This window comes from Lissotriton helveticus, chromosome 4_1 (assembly GCF_964261635.1).
Source record: "Lissotriton helveticus chromosome 4_1, aLisHel1.1, whole genome shotgun sequence".
NCBI classification, from domain to species: domain Eukaryota; kingdom Metazoa; phylum Chordata; class Amphibia; order Caudata; family Salamandridae; genus Lissotriton; species Lissotriton helveticus.
In genome coordinates, this window is record NC_136063.1 from 1457802072 (window position 1) to 1457814936 (window position 12865).

Sequence of the window (12865 nt, forward strand, 5' to 3'; positions counted from 1 at the left end):
GAATTCTCTTCCCCTGGACCTACGAATGGAGCAGTGCCATCTCCGCTTCCGAAAAGCCTTAAAGACCTGGTTTTTTGCCCAATAATTTTTTTTTTTCTTCAGGATCAACTATGCTGTTCACTGTCAATTAGCGCCGGGAAACCCTCACGGGTAGCTGTCGCGCTTTATAAGATTAATAAATAAATAAAACAACTTTAGCTTTTGCCAATGTTTGTTATAATGTTGAGGGCTCGGCAGCTCCCATAACAATAAGATTTTACAAAAACCATGCCAAAACAAGTCGCACATTGACAAAACTAAAAAGCTGACCACCAATTTCAGACCTACTGGCTTTGCCAATGCTTTTTTATTTTTGTTTCCCATAATCTTATTGAAACTGGTTACACTGATTTTCCATTATGAATATTTTTGGGAAGTAATAGCATGTATCAACACATTACTAAATTATGATGCAAAGAAATTTAACCTAAAATTTGACAGTGGTTTAGAGAAATGTTTTTTTTTCTGCTTTCATTTTTTTATGAACGTTTTATTTTGAAAGCAAAGAATCATCAATCTTGGTTTCAAGCTTCTGCAAATATTTGCATCAAATCAGAGAGCATTCCGGGAGCATTATAATAGCCTCATATTGCTAAACTTTGAAAATGTGTGTACACATTTTAATACTGGAACCACTGTCAGTAATGCAGTCAGAGCTTACAACATTTTTTAGAGGGCTCACCCTAATAATAAAGGCTTTCAATTAATGAACCATAAATACAAGTCTGACCAGCACATTCGCATATTGACAAAAATGTTACCTTAACTGCAGACAGTGCCCTTCGCTGATCCATAATGTGGTACTGCAAACTGGCAGCCAAAGTGTTTGTGCTGCAGGGGGTTGGGCCTACTTGTCCCAAGGACAAAATACACATGAAAACGTGTTGCCCTTGACCCCAAACAATATGTCCTGGGCGTCGGGCTATAGGAATTCCACATCCCTGGTTAGCTGCATGCTGTTGGCTTTCACCCAGTTGGCAATGCTTGTCATACATATATGGAAGTAGGTTTTGGTTGTGGTGGAATTGCCAGTGAGAGCGAGGATGAGTTGGGTGTCATCTGCATTGTAGACGATGTTGATACAGTGGGAACTGATGATGTTGGCCAGCGTGGACATATATGCGTTGAAAAGCATGGGGCTGAGGGATTATCCTTGGGGTACACCACTGGTGATATATTGAGATTCAAAGGAGAAAGGAGGCAGGTGGATTCTGTAGATTCTTCCAGTGAGGATAGGTGATGCATTGAGTGCGTCCCCTTGGATGCTGATGTGGTGTAGTCTTTTTATTAGTGTGTAGTGGGATACGGTTTCAAAGGCTGCCAAGAAGTCAGGGAAAATCAGGGCTGCTGTTTCCCCTAAGTCGAGGAGGGGTCTGATGTTGTCGGTGGGTGCGTTCAGGGTTGTCTCGGTGCTGTGATTGCTGTGGAAGCCGGATTGGGAAGCAATGAGTAGCTGGTGCTTCTCCAGGTATGTTGAGTTTCTTGGTAATTACATTTTCCAGTTGCTGGGAATGGGGGAAGGGAGATTGGCCTGGTGTTTCTGAGTACACTGGGGTCTGTGGGGGGGCTTTTTGAGTAGTGGTTTGACTTCGGCGTGTTTCCAAGCATCAGGAAGTCTTGCGGTGGTGATGAAAGTATTGAGTAGAGTGGTGAGTTCCTGGCTGATCCTTTGGTTTCCGAAATTGAAGATGTGTGTGTGTGGGCAAGGGTCTGAGGGGCCTTCCAAGTAGATAGATTTCCTGGTGGATGCGGTGTCCTGGGTGGAGAGGAGTTTTCAGGTGGTCAGTCTGTGGTTGGGGTTTGTGGCGTCTCAGTTGATGAAATCTGTAGGTGTAGGTTAGGGTTCAAAGTTTCTGTATAAGGATGCAATCTTGTCCTTGATGGGTGCAATGCTGTTGCCGCAATTGGTGACCCAGGTGTTGAAATTCTCTATTCCCTGTTCAAGGTCGGTGGTGGTGGTGGGGTTGGAGGTGTTGAGGGCCTCCATCCAGTTTGTACCAATGAAATTTTACTCCATGCTCGCTGGGGAGCGCTGGTTGTCTTGGAGGTTGCGGTGCCGGGTGTGGAGATGCTGAAGTGGATGATTGAGTGATTGGTCCACATGAGTTTGGTGATGTGGCGCTATTTGACATTACTGCTGGAGGTGAAATTGGCGTCTAGCGTGTCTTGGGTCAGACCAAGGAAAGGAGATGTGTGGTGGTGGTGTTGTGTGGGTCATTGATGTGGAAGTCTAAGCCTAGGGGCCCAATAAAGTCTGCAATGGTGTTACAGAAGCTGGAGTGTGCCCGGGGGTTGGTATGCTAGAGAGCCTCTAATGATAGTCTTATTGTCTGTGCGGAGCTTAGATTTGAGGTGGTGATGATGTTGGTGGAGGTGGTGCACTGTATGGTCTCTTCGTGGATTATGGCTGTTTCTCTTCCTGGCTTGTTGGTGTGGTCTGGTTTAATATCCATTGGAGATCGCTGTGACAACATCTGGGCGGATGTGGGGTTGAGACAGGTTTTTGGTGAGGAAAAGGATGTCTGGTGTGAGGGTGGTGCTGAGGTCCCAAAGTTCAGTGGAGTCCTTGCGCAACGAGTGTGTGTGGAGGAGTAGGCAGAGGAGTTGGTATGTTGCTTTATTTTTTTTTGCTTTTGCCGTGCTGTGGTGAGAGGTTGGCATTGTGCTGTGTGACGTGACGGTGGGTGTGCTGGTGCAGCAGAAGGTGCATCTGGCGCAGGAGAACAGTCCTACAGTAGAATGATGTGTGGCGTGGCAGCAGTGTTCCTTCGTCATCTGGTAATCAGGATGAAGAAGCCGGATTCACTATATCTGGATGTTTCGGGAACCAGGGGTCCTAGCGCTGGGTGCTGTCCAGGCGCAGACGGGCTTGTCTTTGGCTCCTCTGTTAGAAGCTCCTGGGAGGAGGGAGGGGTGTTTCGAAGGCGGTTGGCGGGCTCATGGGGGGCGGAAAAATGGGCAGCAGGCAGGAATGAGTACCCAAGGGGCGCAGTGGGGAAGAAAAAGGGGGCAAAAACGAGGCAAACGAGAAAAGTAGTGAAGAAAAATAAGGAAGACATGCAAGCAGTGAATAAAAACGAGGGAAACTGTATTAGTGTCCAGTGTGGAACAGTTTTTAGGGAAGAAGCATTGGCACCTTGGACCTGTTTAACAGGGACCCTGTGCACTAAATCAATACCACACCATTTTCCAGGCAAAAAGTGGGGGTTAACTATGTCAAAAGAGGCACTTTCTCACAATCATCCTTCACAGCAACTATATCCGCAGTATCCTGTTTGCCTTGCATCAGGACCTCTACCGTTGACTTCTTTGGTGGTCTAAAGGAAGGCTACAGAAACTGATGAGACTTTTCAAGGCACTGGTAACTATCCCTCTGGTTCTTTGGGTCACCCTTACAGACTCCCTATCGGATTTTCCAGTCAAAGTACTTGCTGATCGCATTTCCAGGCCTTATGTTTGTGATTAACCCTAAATCGCAATATATTACAACAATTTATAGCATTTTTGAATTACAGTGATTTAGGTTTTCTTTGAAAAAATCTAACCTCCTGCTTCCCTAGATAGATTTTTGTCATTCCGGTGTCTATTTTAAGTTAAAAATAAAATCTATTTTTATATATTGGTTTAAATGTTTGTGTTTTCTTCTTCTTAACTTCTTTGGTACTTCTAAATGCTTTACACTTGTTTCTTTGTCCAACCCTGACTACTGTGTGCCACAACTAACCCAGCTCTGACCTAAGGTTTTTCAAACAAACCTAACTGGACCTGATAAAGATTGTGACATTATTATATGTCAAAGTCTTTCAACCACAGAACATAATATTTCACTTTCCTACATGGGTCAACACATTTTATGTTTGCGCTCCAGACTCAGACAATTTTGGATTGTAGTGTATGCCATTCAATGTCATTTAAGCGACTAAAGAAAACATGTTTACTGCTTGAGTGTCACACTAGGGCTTCTGGGGGGAAAAAAGACCAGAACTATCGGCCTGGGGATTTCCCCACCCCAAAAGCCCTAGAGATGGTGATTTCTCTATCAGAATTTGTTTCTCCTACAGGTGGTCCGTTATCGTAATTCCTTCTTAGAGTTGATACTGGGGGCCTGGCTGATTATGTGTTTAACCTTGAGCTGTATTTTGTCATCAGGGACTCCTTGACGTTGAGTCACTTGCCATCCATCCACAGGCATGTAGTAGTCGCAATTCTATTTTTTTTAATAGTGTGTGTCTGCTTGTTTACTTGTTTTTTTCATAAGAGAGTTTTATTTAAAAAAAATAAAAATTGTTAGTCTTCAAACTTATTCTAAAAAATAAGAAATGTGCCAATCTCCTTGTTTTAATGCATGCCACTCCTAGTCAAAGATTAATTTACAGAAAAAACATGTGATGGTGAACTAAAATTGCTTTCAAGTAGTTTTTCTCTTTTACAAACTTCTTTCAAGACGTAAATTTGGCAACATTTTGTGCTGGTATTTTTATCTTAATTTTTTTTCCTCAAAGCAGTTAAAGATGCCTTTGTTCCACCACTGTTTGAGACTACCTCCTGATTTTGAATAAAAGAGGTATCTGCCAATCTAACTCTTCATGATGGCATGTGCATTTTTATCTTTCAAAGTGATAGCTCCTGTTTGCTTCTATTTCTAATAATGTCTCCCTGATCTTCTCTTTACAGAAATACCGGTATCAGAATGAAGACAGTGGCATGTCCGTACCTTCGGAGCCAAGTAGCCCTCATAGCAGTGCGCGCAGCCGTTCTGCCTCCCCGGATGATGTACTTGAGCGTGTAACTGCAGATGTGAAGGCCTATGAAAGGGACAATGTAGATACCTTCGAGGCTGCCATGAAAGCCAAGCACAGCCTTGTGTCTGAACAGAATAACGGTAGTACCTTGCCATTTCAAAAGATTATTTGCTACTTGAGAGTACTAAATTGTTTTACTCTTTCTAACAGGGTACTTGCCATATTACAGAAGTATACTGCAATGAGTTAAAAACATGCAGGAAAAGGGAAAGCAGAGGAACACAAATCAAACTCGGTTTGCCTTTCGAGACCCAGGTGTTAATCATACTTAGTTCTATATATCCATACCTGTTCTTGTTTTGAAGGCTTGTTCCCATGTGAAAAAAATAACCCTTTAGAAGGAGCAGGTATTTGCGTTCTGATGTATTTTAGCATTTATATAAAACTTTTCTACCTTTTGACAAGACCTGTACTGTACTGTTCTTTTTGGCAGAATAAGTAGCAACTCCTTTTGTTTATATATTGTCTTAAAAGTGTGTTGGTTGTGGTGTCGCTTTTAGTAGTGTGTTTTGGTGTCCTGCGTAAAGCCTGGAGATGAGCTCCAGACTTGGCACAGAGGCATGTAGTGGCATTCTGAGCATGGTGCAGGAAGCTAAGGGAGTGTGTCATTGCTTTTTGAAGCTGTGTATACAAACTTTTATTGAGTTTGAAACGAAGTCAGTTGAGTCTTGATTTTTAGAACAATCCGGTATTTCTTGCTTCTCTGAATGATAAATGTCTTTTTATTTTATTGAGAGCATACTCCCAGGCTTGATTTTCTGGACAGATGAGGCACTCCCACAATGCATGTTTTGGTGGCAATCCAGTCTAAGGTGATGGAGGCCCAACCCCTGAAGTTACTATTGGTCCATCAATAAATGCCTTATTGAGTCCATCCAGGAGTGATAGATGGCCTCATGAGCCTTTGCGTGGTATTGTATTTTTTTTTTCCTGCTCAATGCGGCAACGGTTTCTGCAAGACCCAGTAGGCTGCCTTCCCCTCAACGCGGCTCCGACGTATTCAATAACAATACGCAGAAGAAAAAAAAACCAATACCACACAAAGGCTCATGAGGCCATCTAGCCTTAGTTTATAAGTCTTGTTCTATAAACGCCAATTGGGCGCAACAGACTACTATTTTTAACACTATTAGGAACATTACACCTAATTTTAAATAATTTTTGTAGAGTTCACTTTTACACCTACATCACATGTGAGTAAGGTGAGGATAGTTGTGCATATCCTCGTCCTGAAGGAGTTTTCACACTCCGAAACATGTCGACACACTTTCTGAGGTTGATGTACCTTAACACACAGTAGCAACCTCATTCTGCACCCCTTTTAATGGTACAAGGCCGAGGGCTTAATACATTTTATTTTTCTTCCTACGAGCCAGGTATCTTTTAACCATCACTTCTTTTTTTTTCAAAACAAATTATATTAGGTTTGGCAGTTGACAGCACAATAGAAATAATCCACCGCTCCCCTAGTAGCAGAGAGGCAGTGGGCATAGCAAAAACAGCATAATCAAATACAACCAGCTAATATTTCCCCAGTACCCACCCACCACTAACCCACCCGGATCCCTCCCCCCCACCCCGCACGGTGTCTGTATTGTCCATCTAGAGGAGCTTAGCAATCGTAGACGCTGCATGTGAGCCACGTCGCCCTAAGCCAGTTCAGACGCGGTCCGCGTCGGCAACCCGAGGCTCCGGGGGGTCCAGCAGAAGGCCTCTGTAGTCAGCCCATTTCTTCCAGATCTTATAATGTTTTGCAGGACACCCCCTCGCCTCAAATATCGGGCGTTCTAGTCCCATGTTAAAGTCCAAACCTCGTTTCCACACCTCCAGCAGTGGGGCTCTAGTAGCCTTCCATGCTCTAGCAATGTCCCTCTTGGCCACTATGAGGCCCAATAGGAGCAAGTGCCGCTTGTACAAATTCCCCCCCACCTGTTCCATGACATGAAGAAGGCCTAACTTCGGCGAGCGGGGGAGCTCCCAGCCCAGCACCTCTTCCAGGCAGTCCCACACTCCTGACCAAAATCTCCGCAGTCTCACGCACTCCCACACCGTGTGAAGAAAGGATCCCACAGCACTGCCGCACCTCAGACATTCCGGGGAGGCAATCAATCCCGCTTTCCACAACCGTTCCCTCGTATAGTACGCCCTATGGAGGTATTTGAATTGGATAAAGCGCAGGCGCACTGCAATCGCAGCCCCCCTAGGGGCCTCCAGGGCCTCCCTCCAATCCTCCTCTTCCAAACTCCCCAACTCTCCTTCCCACACCAACCGCAGTTTGTCAAGGGAGGGGGAACAATGGGTGACGAGCGTCTGGTATATACTAGAGATTTTTTTTGTGTCTAATTCCCCCATGAACAATTTAGCCTCAAGAGGACTAAATTCTGGCAGTGAAGTCAAGTTTGCTAAGGTTAACCATCACTTCTCACCACCTCACCACTCACACTTATTTTCCCTACACACACACCAACACATAGTACACTTCAAGTGCTCCTACGTAGTCGTGAGTTGTAGCACGCCGCATCCCGTAGAGGGGTGCGAAGACCCCAATGATGAAGCATGACACCAAGGGGCCTGTTGGTGTGTGAGGGGTATTCAAAACAACGCTGTGTGCTCCCCACCATTGTAGGGACCACTACCACGACCAGAGTGGATTCTATTTTGTTTATGTAAATTGCTAGGGAAGACCGAATCCACTTTCCCTCTCCCTCCCTCCTTTTGTTATACATTTTTCCAACACCATATCATGCATTTTATGTGGAGTTGCTTCAGTTGCCATCTTCTGTGTAATGGAAGGATCCCCGTACCATTCTTTATTTATATAAAAGTGTGTGTGTGCGTGTGTGTGTGTGTGTGTGTGTGTGTGTGTGTCTGTATGTGTCTCTGATTCAGTCCAGAATGCTGTTTCCGTTTCTCCCAAAACACAGCAGCTGAATAAACAAGGGAGCAAGTCCCGAAACGCGTGGAGTGTTGCCGGTTTGCCATTTAATCTGTACTGCAATAAATTTGGCTGCTTTAAAGTCCTCCGTGGTGTCCGCGGCTGCTGTGTTTTGGGAGAAATGGAAACAGCATTCTGGACTGACATGGTGAGGCTTGCCTGCCTCGCTGCGGACCGCCGTCGTGAGCGGCAAGGAAAAGGCGTTACTAGTGCGTGAGCCCTAGTATTGGGATTGATATATATATATATATATATATATAAGTTCGAGGCATGTGGGCTGCTGAATTCATATCTTTAGCATAGATCGCCGCCTAGTGTTGGGTCCGGATGATTGCACATTGTTGTCCTGGAAGAGTCTTCGAAGTATCACGAGATAGGTGGCTCCTCCCCTGGACTACAGTGCGCATGAGCATCGACTCCATCCCCATATTGTTTTTTTCCGCCATTGGGTTCGGGTGCATATTCGATATCTCCAGTTCAGAATCGATATAGACTTTTCTTAAGGCCCGAAGGCCTTTTCCTATACCGTCGGTATTGTCTTGCGTTCGGTGCCCAGCTCTGTTCCGGCTCAGTTCCAGAGTCGGACATCCAGAGAAGTCGCGTGGCTCTTCGGTGCTCGAGGCCCAGTCAACGCAACCAGACTTTCGACGACACATCATGGAACGGAGCCCGTTCAAGAAATGTCCCGTGTGCGGATCGAAGTATCCCCACATCGACGTCCACCCGGTGTGCAACAAGTGCCTGTCGCCGGATCACGATGAAGCCAACTGTATGGCTTGTTCCCGTTTTCGATCCAAGAAGACGATTCGACTTCGGCGCGTGGCGCGCCAGGAGGCCCAGCAGTCGGCCCCGGCACCGGTGGACATCTTCGAGAGGGAAGAAGCAGACGAGCAAGAAGATCGAGAGCCGATTTCAACTCCAGTGGAGGAGATCGACTACAACTACGACGCAGAAGTCGAAGTGCTCGATATAGACGAGGTAGGAGACGACAATGAGGCTTATGGGGCCACGGAAGATAGCTCAGGCGACGAGCTATGCCCCGTTCGAACAATAACTAAGGCTCAGGTCGAGGGATCGCCACATGGCCTTACCCAAGACCTTACACCCAGATCCACGGCCTCGCCTACGGGCCCGGCTACGGACACTTCTACGGAGCCGCCGTTGGTCAAACCGAAACCGAAAGTGAAAGCTTCGGTGTCGACGAAAACGAAAGTGATGGAGACGCAGTCGCAACAGAAGACGTCTGTCCCTCTGGCCACCTCCTCGTCTTCCGACATGTCGGGGCAGCCGAAGCCGAAGAAGGCTGTCGACCCGGTGAAGTCGATCAAGGGCGTCGAGCCAAAGTCGGTCAAGGGCGTCGAGCCCAAATCGATCAAGGGCGTCGAGCCGAAGACTGGGGCACCGAAACCAGTTGTCCAGGCCGCCGACCCGAAGCCGTCGGCGCCGAAGGCCGTCGACACGGAAGAAGGACACGGAGCACCTAAGAGGGCTGATCCCGCGCATCGGCCGGAGAAAGCCAAGACATCGACGCTCGAGTCTGCACACGCTGGTGGACCGAGGACGTCTGTCCGGTCGACGAAACCGTCCGCATCCTTCACGAAGCAGGTGTCGGACTCATTGCAACGCATCAGGAACAAGGCTTCTGCGATCGATACGAAGGATGCTTCCACCCCGAAGCAAGCTGCCAAAAAGCCAAGGTCCTCGACGCCACTCCTGTTCACGTTACCGCCGAAGGAGGCACCGAAGGCGTTCGCACCAAGGTCGGTCGACGAAGCGCCCGTGCAGGTGTCTACAGGGTCGAAGCCTTCTCAGCCACTTGGGAGCTCGAAGCATCGACAACCCCTGATGGAGGAGCAGTCGGAACACTTTATCGACGCCGACACCGGTAAACTTACCCTCTACAAGTGAAAGATCACGGCGGCACAGCCTATGGAGTCCTACACGATTCCTTTGAAGCGCAAAAAGCCTTCAACGAATTCCCCTGGTTCTGGTTGAGCCAATTGCTCCACGGACTCGAACAGTTGCTACACCCTCACCCACTTATTCAGATGTGGAGGCTGGGGAAGGTGATGATGAGGAGTATAACTTTACTGACAACACTGATCCTGAGGATCACCAGGACTCTTGGGCAGATGCAGGGGACCCAGGGGATCAGCAAACTGCCCCGGACACTCAGGTGTACAATGTCAAAACCTCTCCTACTGAGGATTCTGCAGCATTTAATGCTCTAATTGAGAGGGCGGCTAAAAACCACGACGTCCAGCTGCATGCTGACCCTATTATAGTGGACTTCCTCTTTGATACCTTTTCCACAGCAGAAAAGACTGTCAAGACTCTCCCAATGCTAAAAGGGGTTCTGAAACATGCTGCAGACATTTTTAAAGAACCCACACGTGCCAGGGTTATCAACCCTAGGATTGAAAAGAAGTATTAGCCGGCACCTGGCGGCCCTACCTACATCAAGGGCCAGTTGCCGTTGGACTCTCTGGTTGTTTCTAATGCCCGGAAGAGGGCGAATTCACAAACCACTGGTGATGCTCCTCCCCCTGACAAGGAATCTAAAGTGCTAGAAGCATCAGGGAAGAGGGTGGCGGCTCAAGCGGCCAATATCTGGCGTATTTCAAACACTCAGGCTCTCTTGGATATGACAGGGCACACTATGATACACTAGAGACCCTGTTACAACATCTGCCAGATCAGTATAAAGAGGCAGCGGAGATGCTCATTCAGGAAGGGAAGCTCATCTCCAACGCTTCTATTAAATGTGCACTGGACGTGGCGGACACCGCGGCCAGGGCCATTAACACAAGTGTGATGTTGCGACGTCTGGCCTGGCTCAGAATCTCAGGGTTGAAGCCGGAGATACAAACCACCAGCCTCAATCAGCCTGTAAACCCTGAAAGATTATTTGGTCCTGAGGTGGATACCACCCTGGAAAAAATAAAGAAGGATACCGAGACTGCAAAGTCCATGGGGGCTCTCCAGTCCCAACAGTTTAGGGGCAGTACTTTTCGTCGTTCAAGCAATATAGGTGTTTCCAGAGGCCAGATGTCCCAGCAAACGCAATACACTAAAGGTGGGGCGCAGTCCTCTTACACCAAGCAGAGTAGAGGCGGCTATCGGGGCAACAGCACCAAGGGCAGAGGTTGTGGAAACAAACAGTTCCTGCTCCTCCGCCACCAACAAACAGTGACGCCCTGTCACTGCCCCCCGACCATACAACACCTGTCGGGGGGAGACTCCAGCAGTTCCTGCCAGTCTGGAAATCCATCACCACAGACAGGTGGGTCAGAAAACTTATCCAGTACGGTTATTGTCTGGAGTTAACATCCACTCCACCCAACATGCCACCAAAACACCGTCCTATGTCCACAGAGCATTTGCACTTATTGCAGCAGGAGGTACTCGTCATGCTGCAAAAAAGGGGCAATCGAGCTTGTGCCGGTGGAGGAAGAATTATTTACAACAAGGGGTGGTGATGGACAGAGTCTCTGAATTAAGCAGAATACTCTCACCCAGTCAAGAGATCAGGGCTAGATCCAACACCGTTTTTTAGCTCATTGCACCATCCCAGTTTCAGAACCTGGCTGTATGCAAATTAGTCTGTTCCTGTCCCAGTGCATGATGGGAACAGGGCAAACCAAACTACAAAAGCTGCTTATTCAGGAAGGGAAGCTCATCTCCAACGCTTCTATTAAATGTGCACTGGATGTGGCAGACACCGCGGCCAGGGCCATTAACACCAGTGTGATGTTGAGACGTCAGGCCTGGCTCAGAATCTCCGGTTTCAAGCCGGAGATACAAACCACCATCCTCAATCAGCCAGTAAACCCAGATAGGTTATTTGGTCCTGAGGTGGATACCACCTTGGAAAAGATAAAGAAGGATACCGAGACTGCAAAGTCCATGGGGGCTCTACAGTCCCAGCAGTTTCGGGGCAGTACTTTTCGTAGTTGCCGAATGGATGAAACAAAGCCGTCTGAAACTGAACTCAGACAAAACGGAAGTCCTCATCTTAGGTACATCCCCCTCTGCTTGGGACGACTCTTGGTGGCCGGAAGCCCTCGGAAAGGCACCCATCCCGACAGACCACGCACGGAACCTAGGCGTCATCCTGGATTCTTCACTCTCAATGAACAGACAAGTCAGCGCCGTATCCTCTTCCTGCTTCAACATTCTTCGCATGCTCAGAAAAACATTTCGCTGGATCCCCACCGAAACAAGGAAAACAGTCACCCATGCTCTGGTCACGAGCCGACTGGACTACGGAAACACCCTCTACGCAGGCACTACCGCCAAACTCCAGAAGAAACTCCAACGAATCCAAAACGCCTCAGCCAGGATCATATTAGACATCCCACGCAACGATCACATCTCTGGTCACCTTAAAGACCTCCATTGGCTACCCGTCGAGAAGAGGATCACATTCCGACTGCTAACCCACGCACACAAATCTCTCTACGGCATCGGACCTGAATGCCTCAACTCACGTCTGTCCTTCTACACCCCCTCCCGCCAACTACGTTCTTCCAGCCAAGCCCTCGCCACGGTACCTCGCATCAACAAGACCACCATGGGAGGCAGATCCTTCTCATACCTGGCTGCTAAAACATGGAATTCACTCCCCGCTTACCTCCGCCTTACCCAGAACCACCTAGCATTCAGAAAGCAACTTAAAACGTGGATATTTGACAAGTAACCCTCCTCCCCTTTCTAAGCGCCTTGGGACCCTCTGGGTATGTAGTGCGCTATATAAATTCCCTGACTTGACTTGACTTCGTCGCACAAGCAATAGAGGTGTTTCCAGAGGCCAGATGTCCCAGCAAACGCAATGCAATAAAGGTGGGGCGCAGTCCTCTTACACCAAGCAGAGTAGAGGCGGCTATCGGGGCAAGAGCACCAAGGGCAGAGGTCGTGGAAACAACAACTCCCGCTCCTCCGCCACCAACAAACAGTGACGCCCTGTCACTGCCCCCTGACCATACTACACCTGTCGGGGGAGACTCCAGCAGTTCCTGCCGGTCTTGAAATCCATCACCACAGACAGGTGGGTCAGGAAACTTATCCAGTTTGGTTATTGTCTGGAGTT

The 12865-nt window shown here is 47.9% G+C and overlaps 1 protein-coding gene across 3 annotated transcripts in view; it reads left to right on the forward strand.

The window, feature by feature from the left end:
* Positions 1 to 12865, forward strand: part of PRP4K (pre-mRNA processing factor kinase PRP4K) — a 483201-nt gene that overhangs the window by 207915 nt on the left and 262421 nt on the right. For all 3 annotated transcript variants that reach the window (XR_013610604.1, XR_013610605.1, XM_078688044.1), the window contains exon 6: positions 4714 to 4921. Coding sequence is in view for 1 of the 3 variants with exons in the window: in XM_078688044.1 (XP_078544170.1) it covers positions 4714 to 4921 (208 nt within the window). In the remaining 2 variants the exon portion in view is untranslated. The remainder of the gene's footprint in view (positions 1 to 4713; positions 4922 to 12865) is intronic.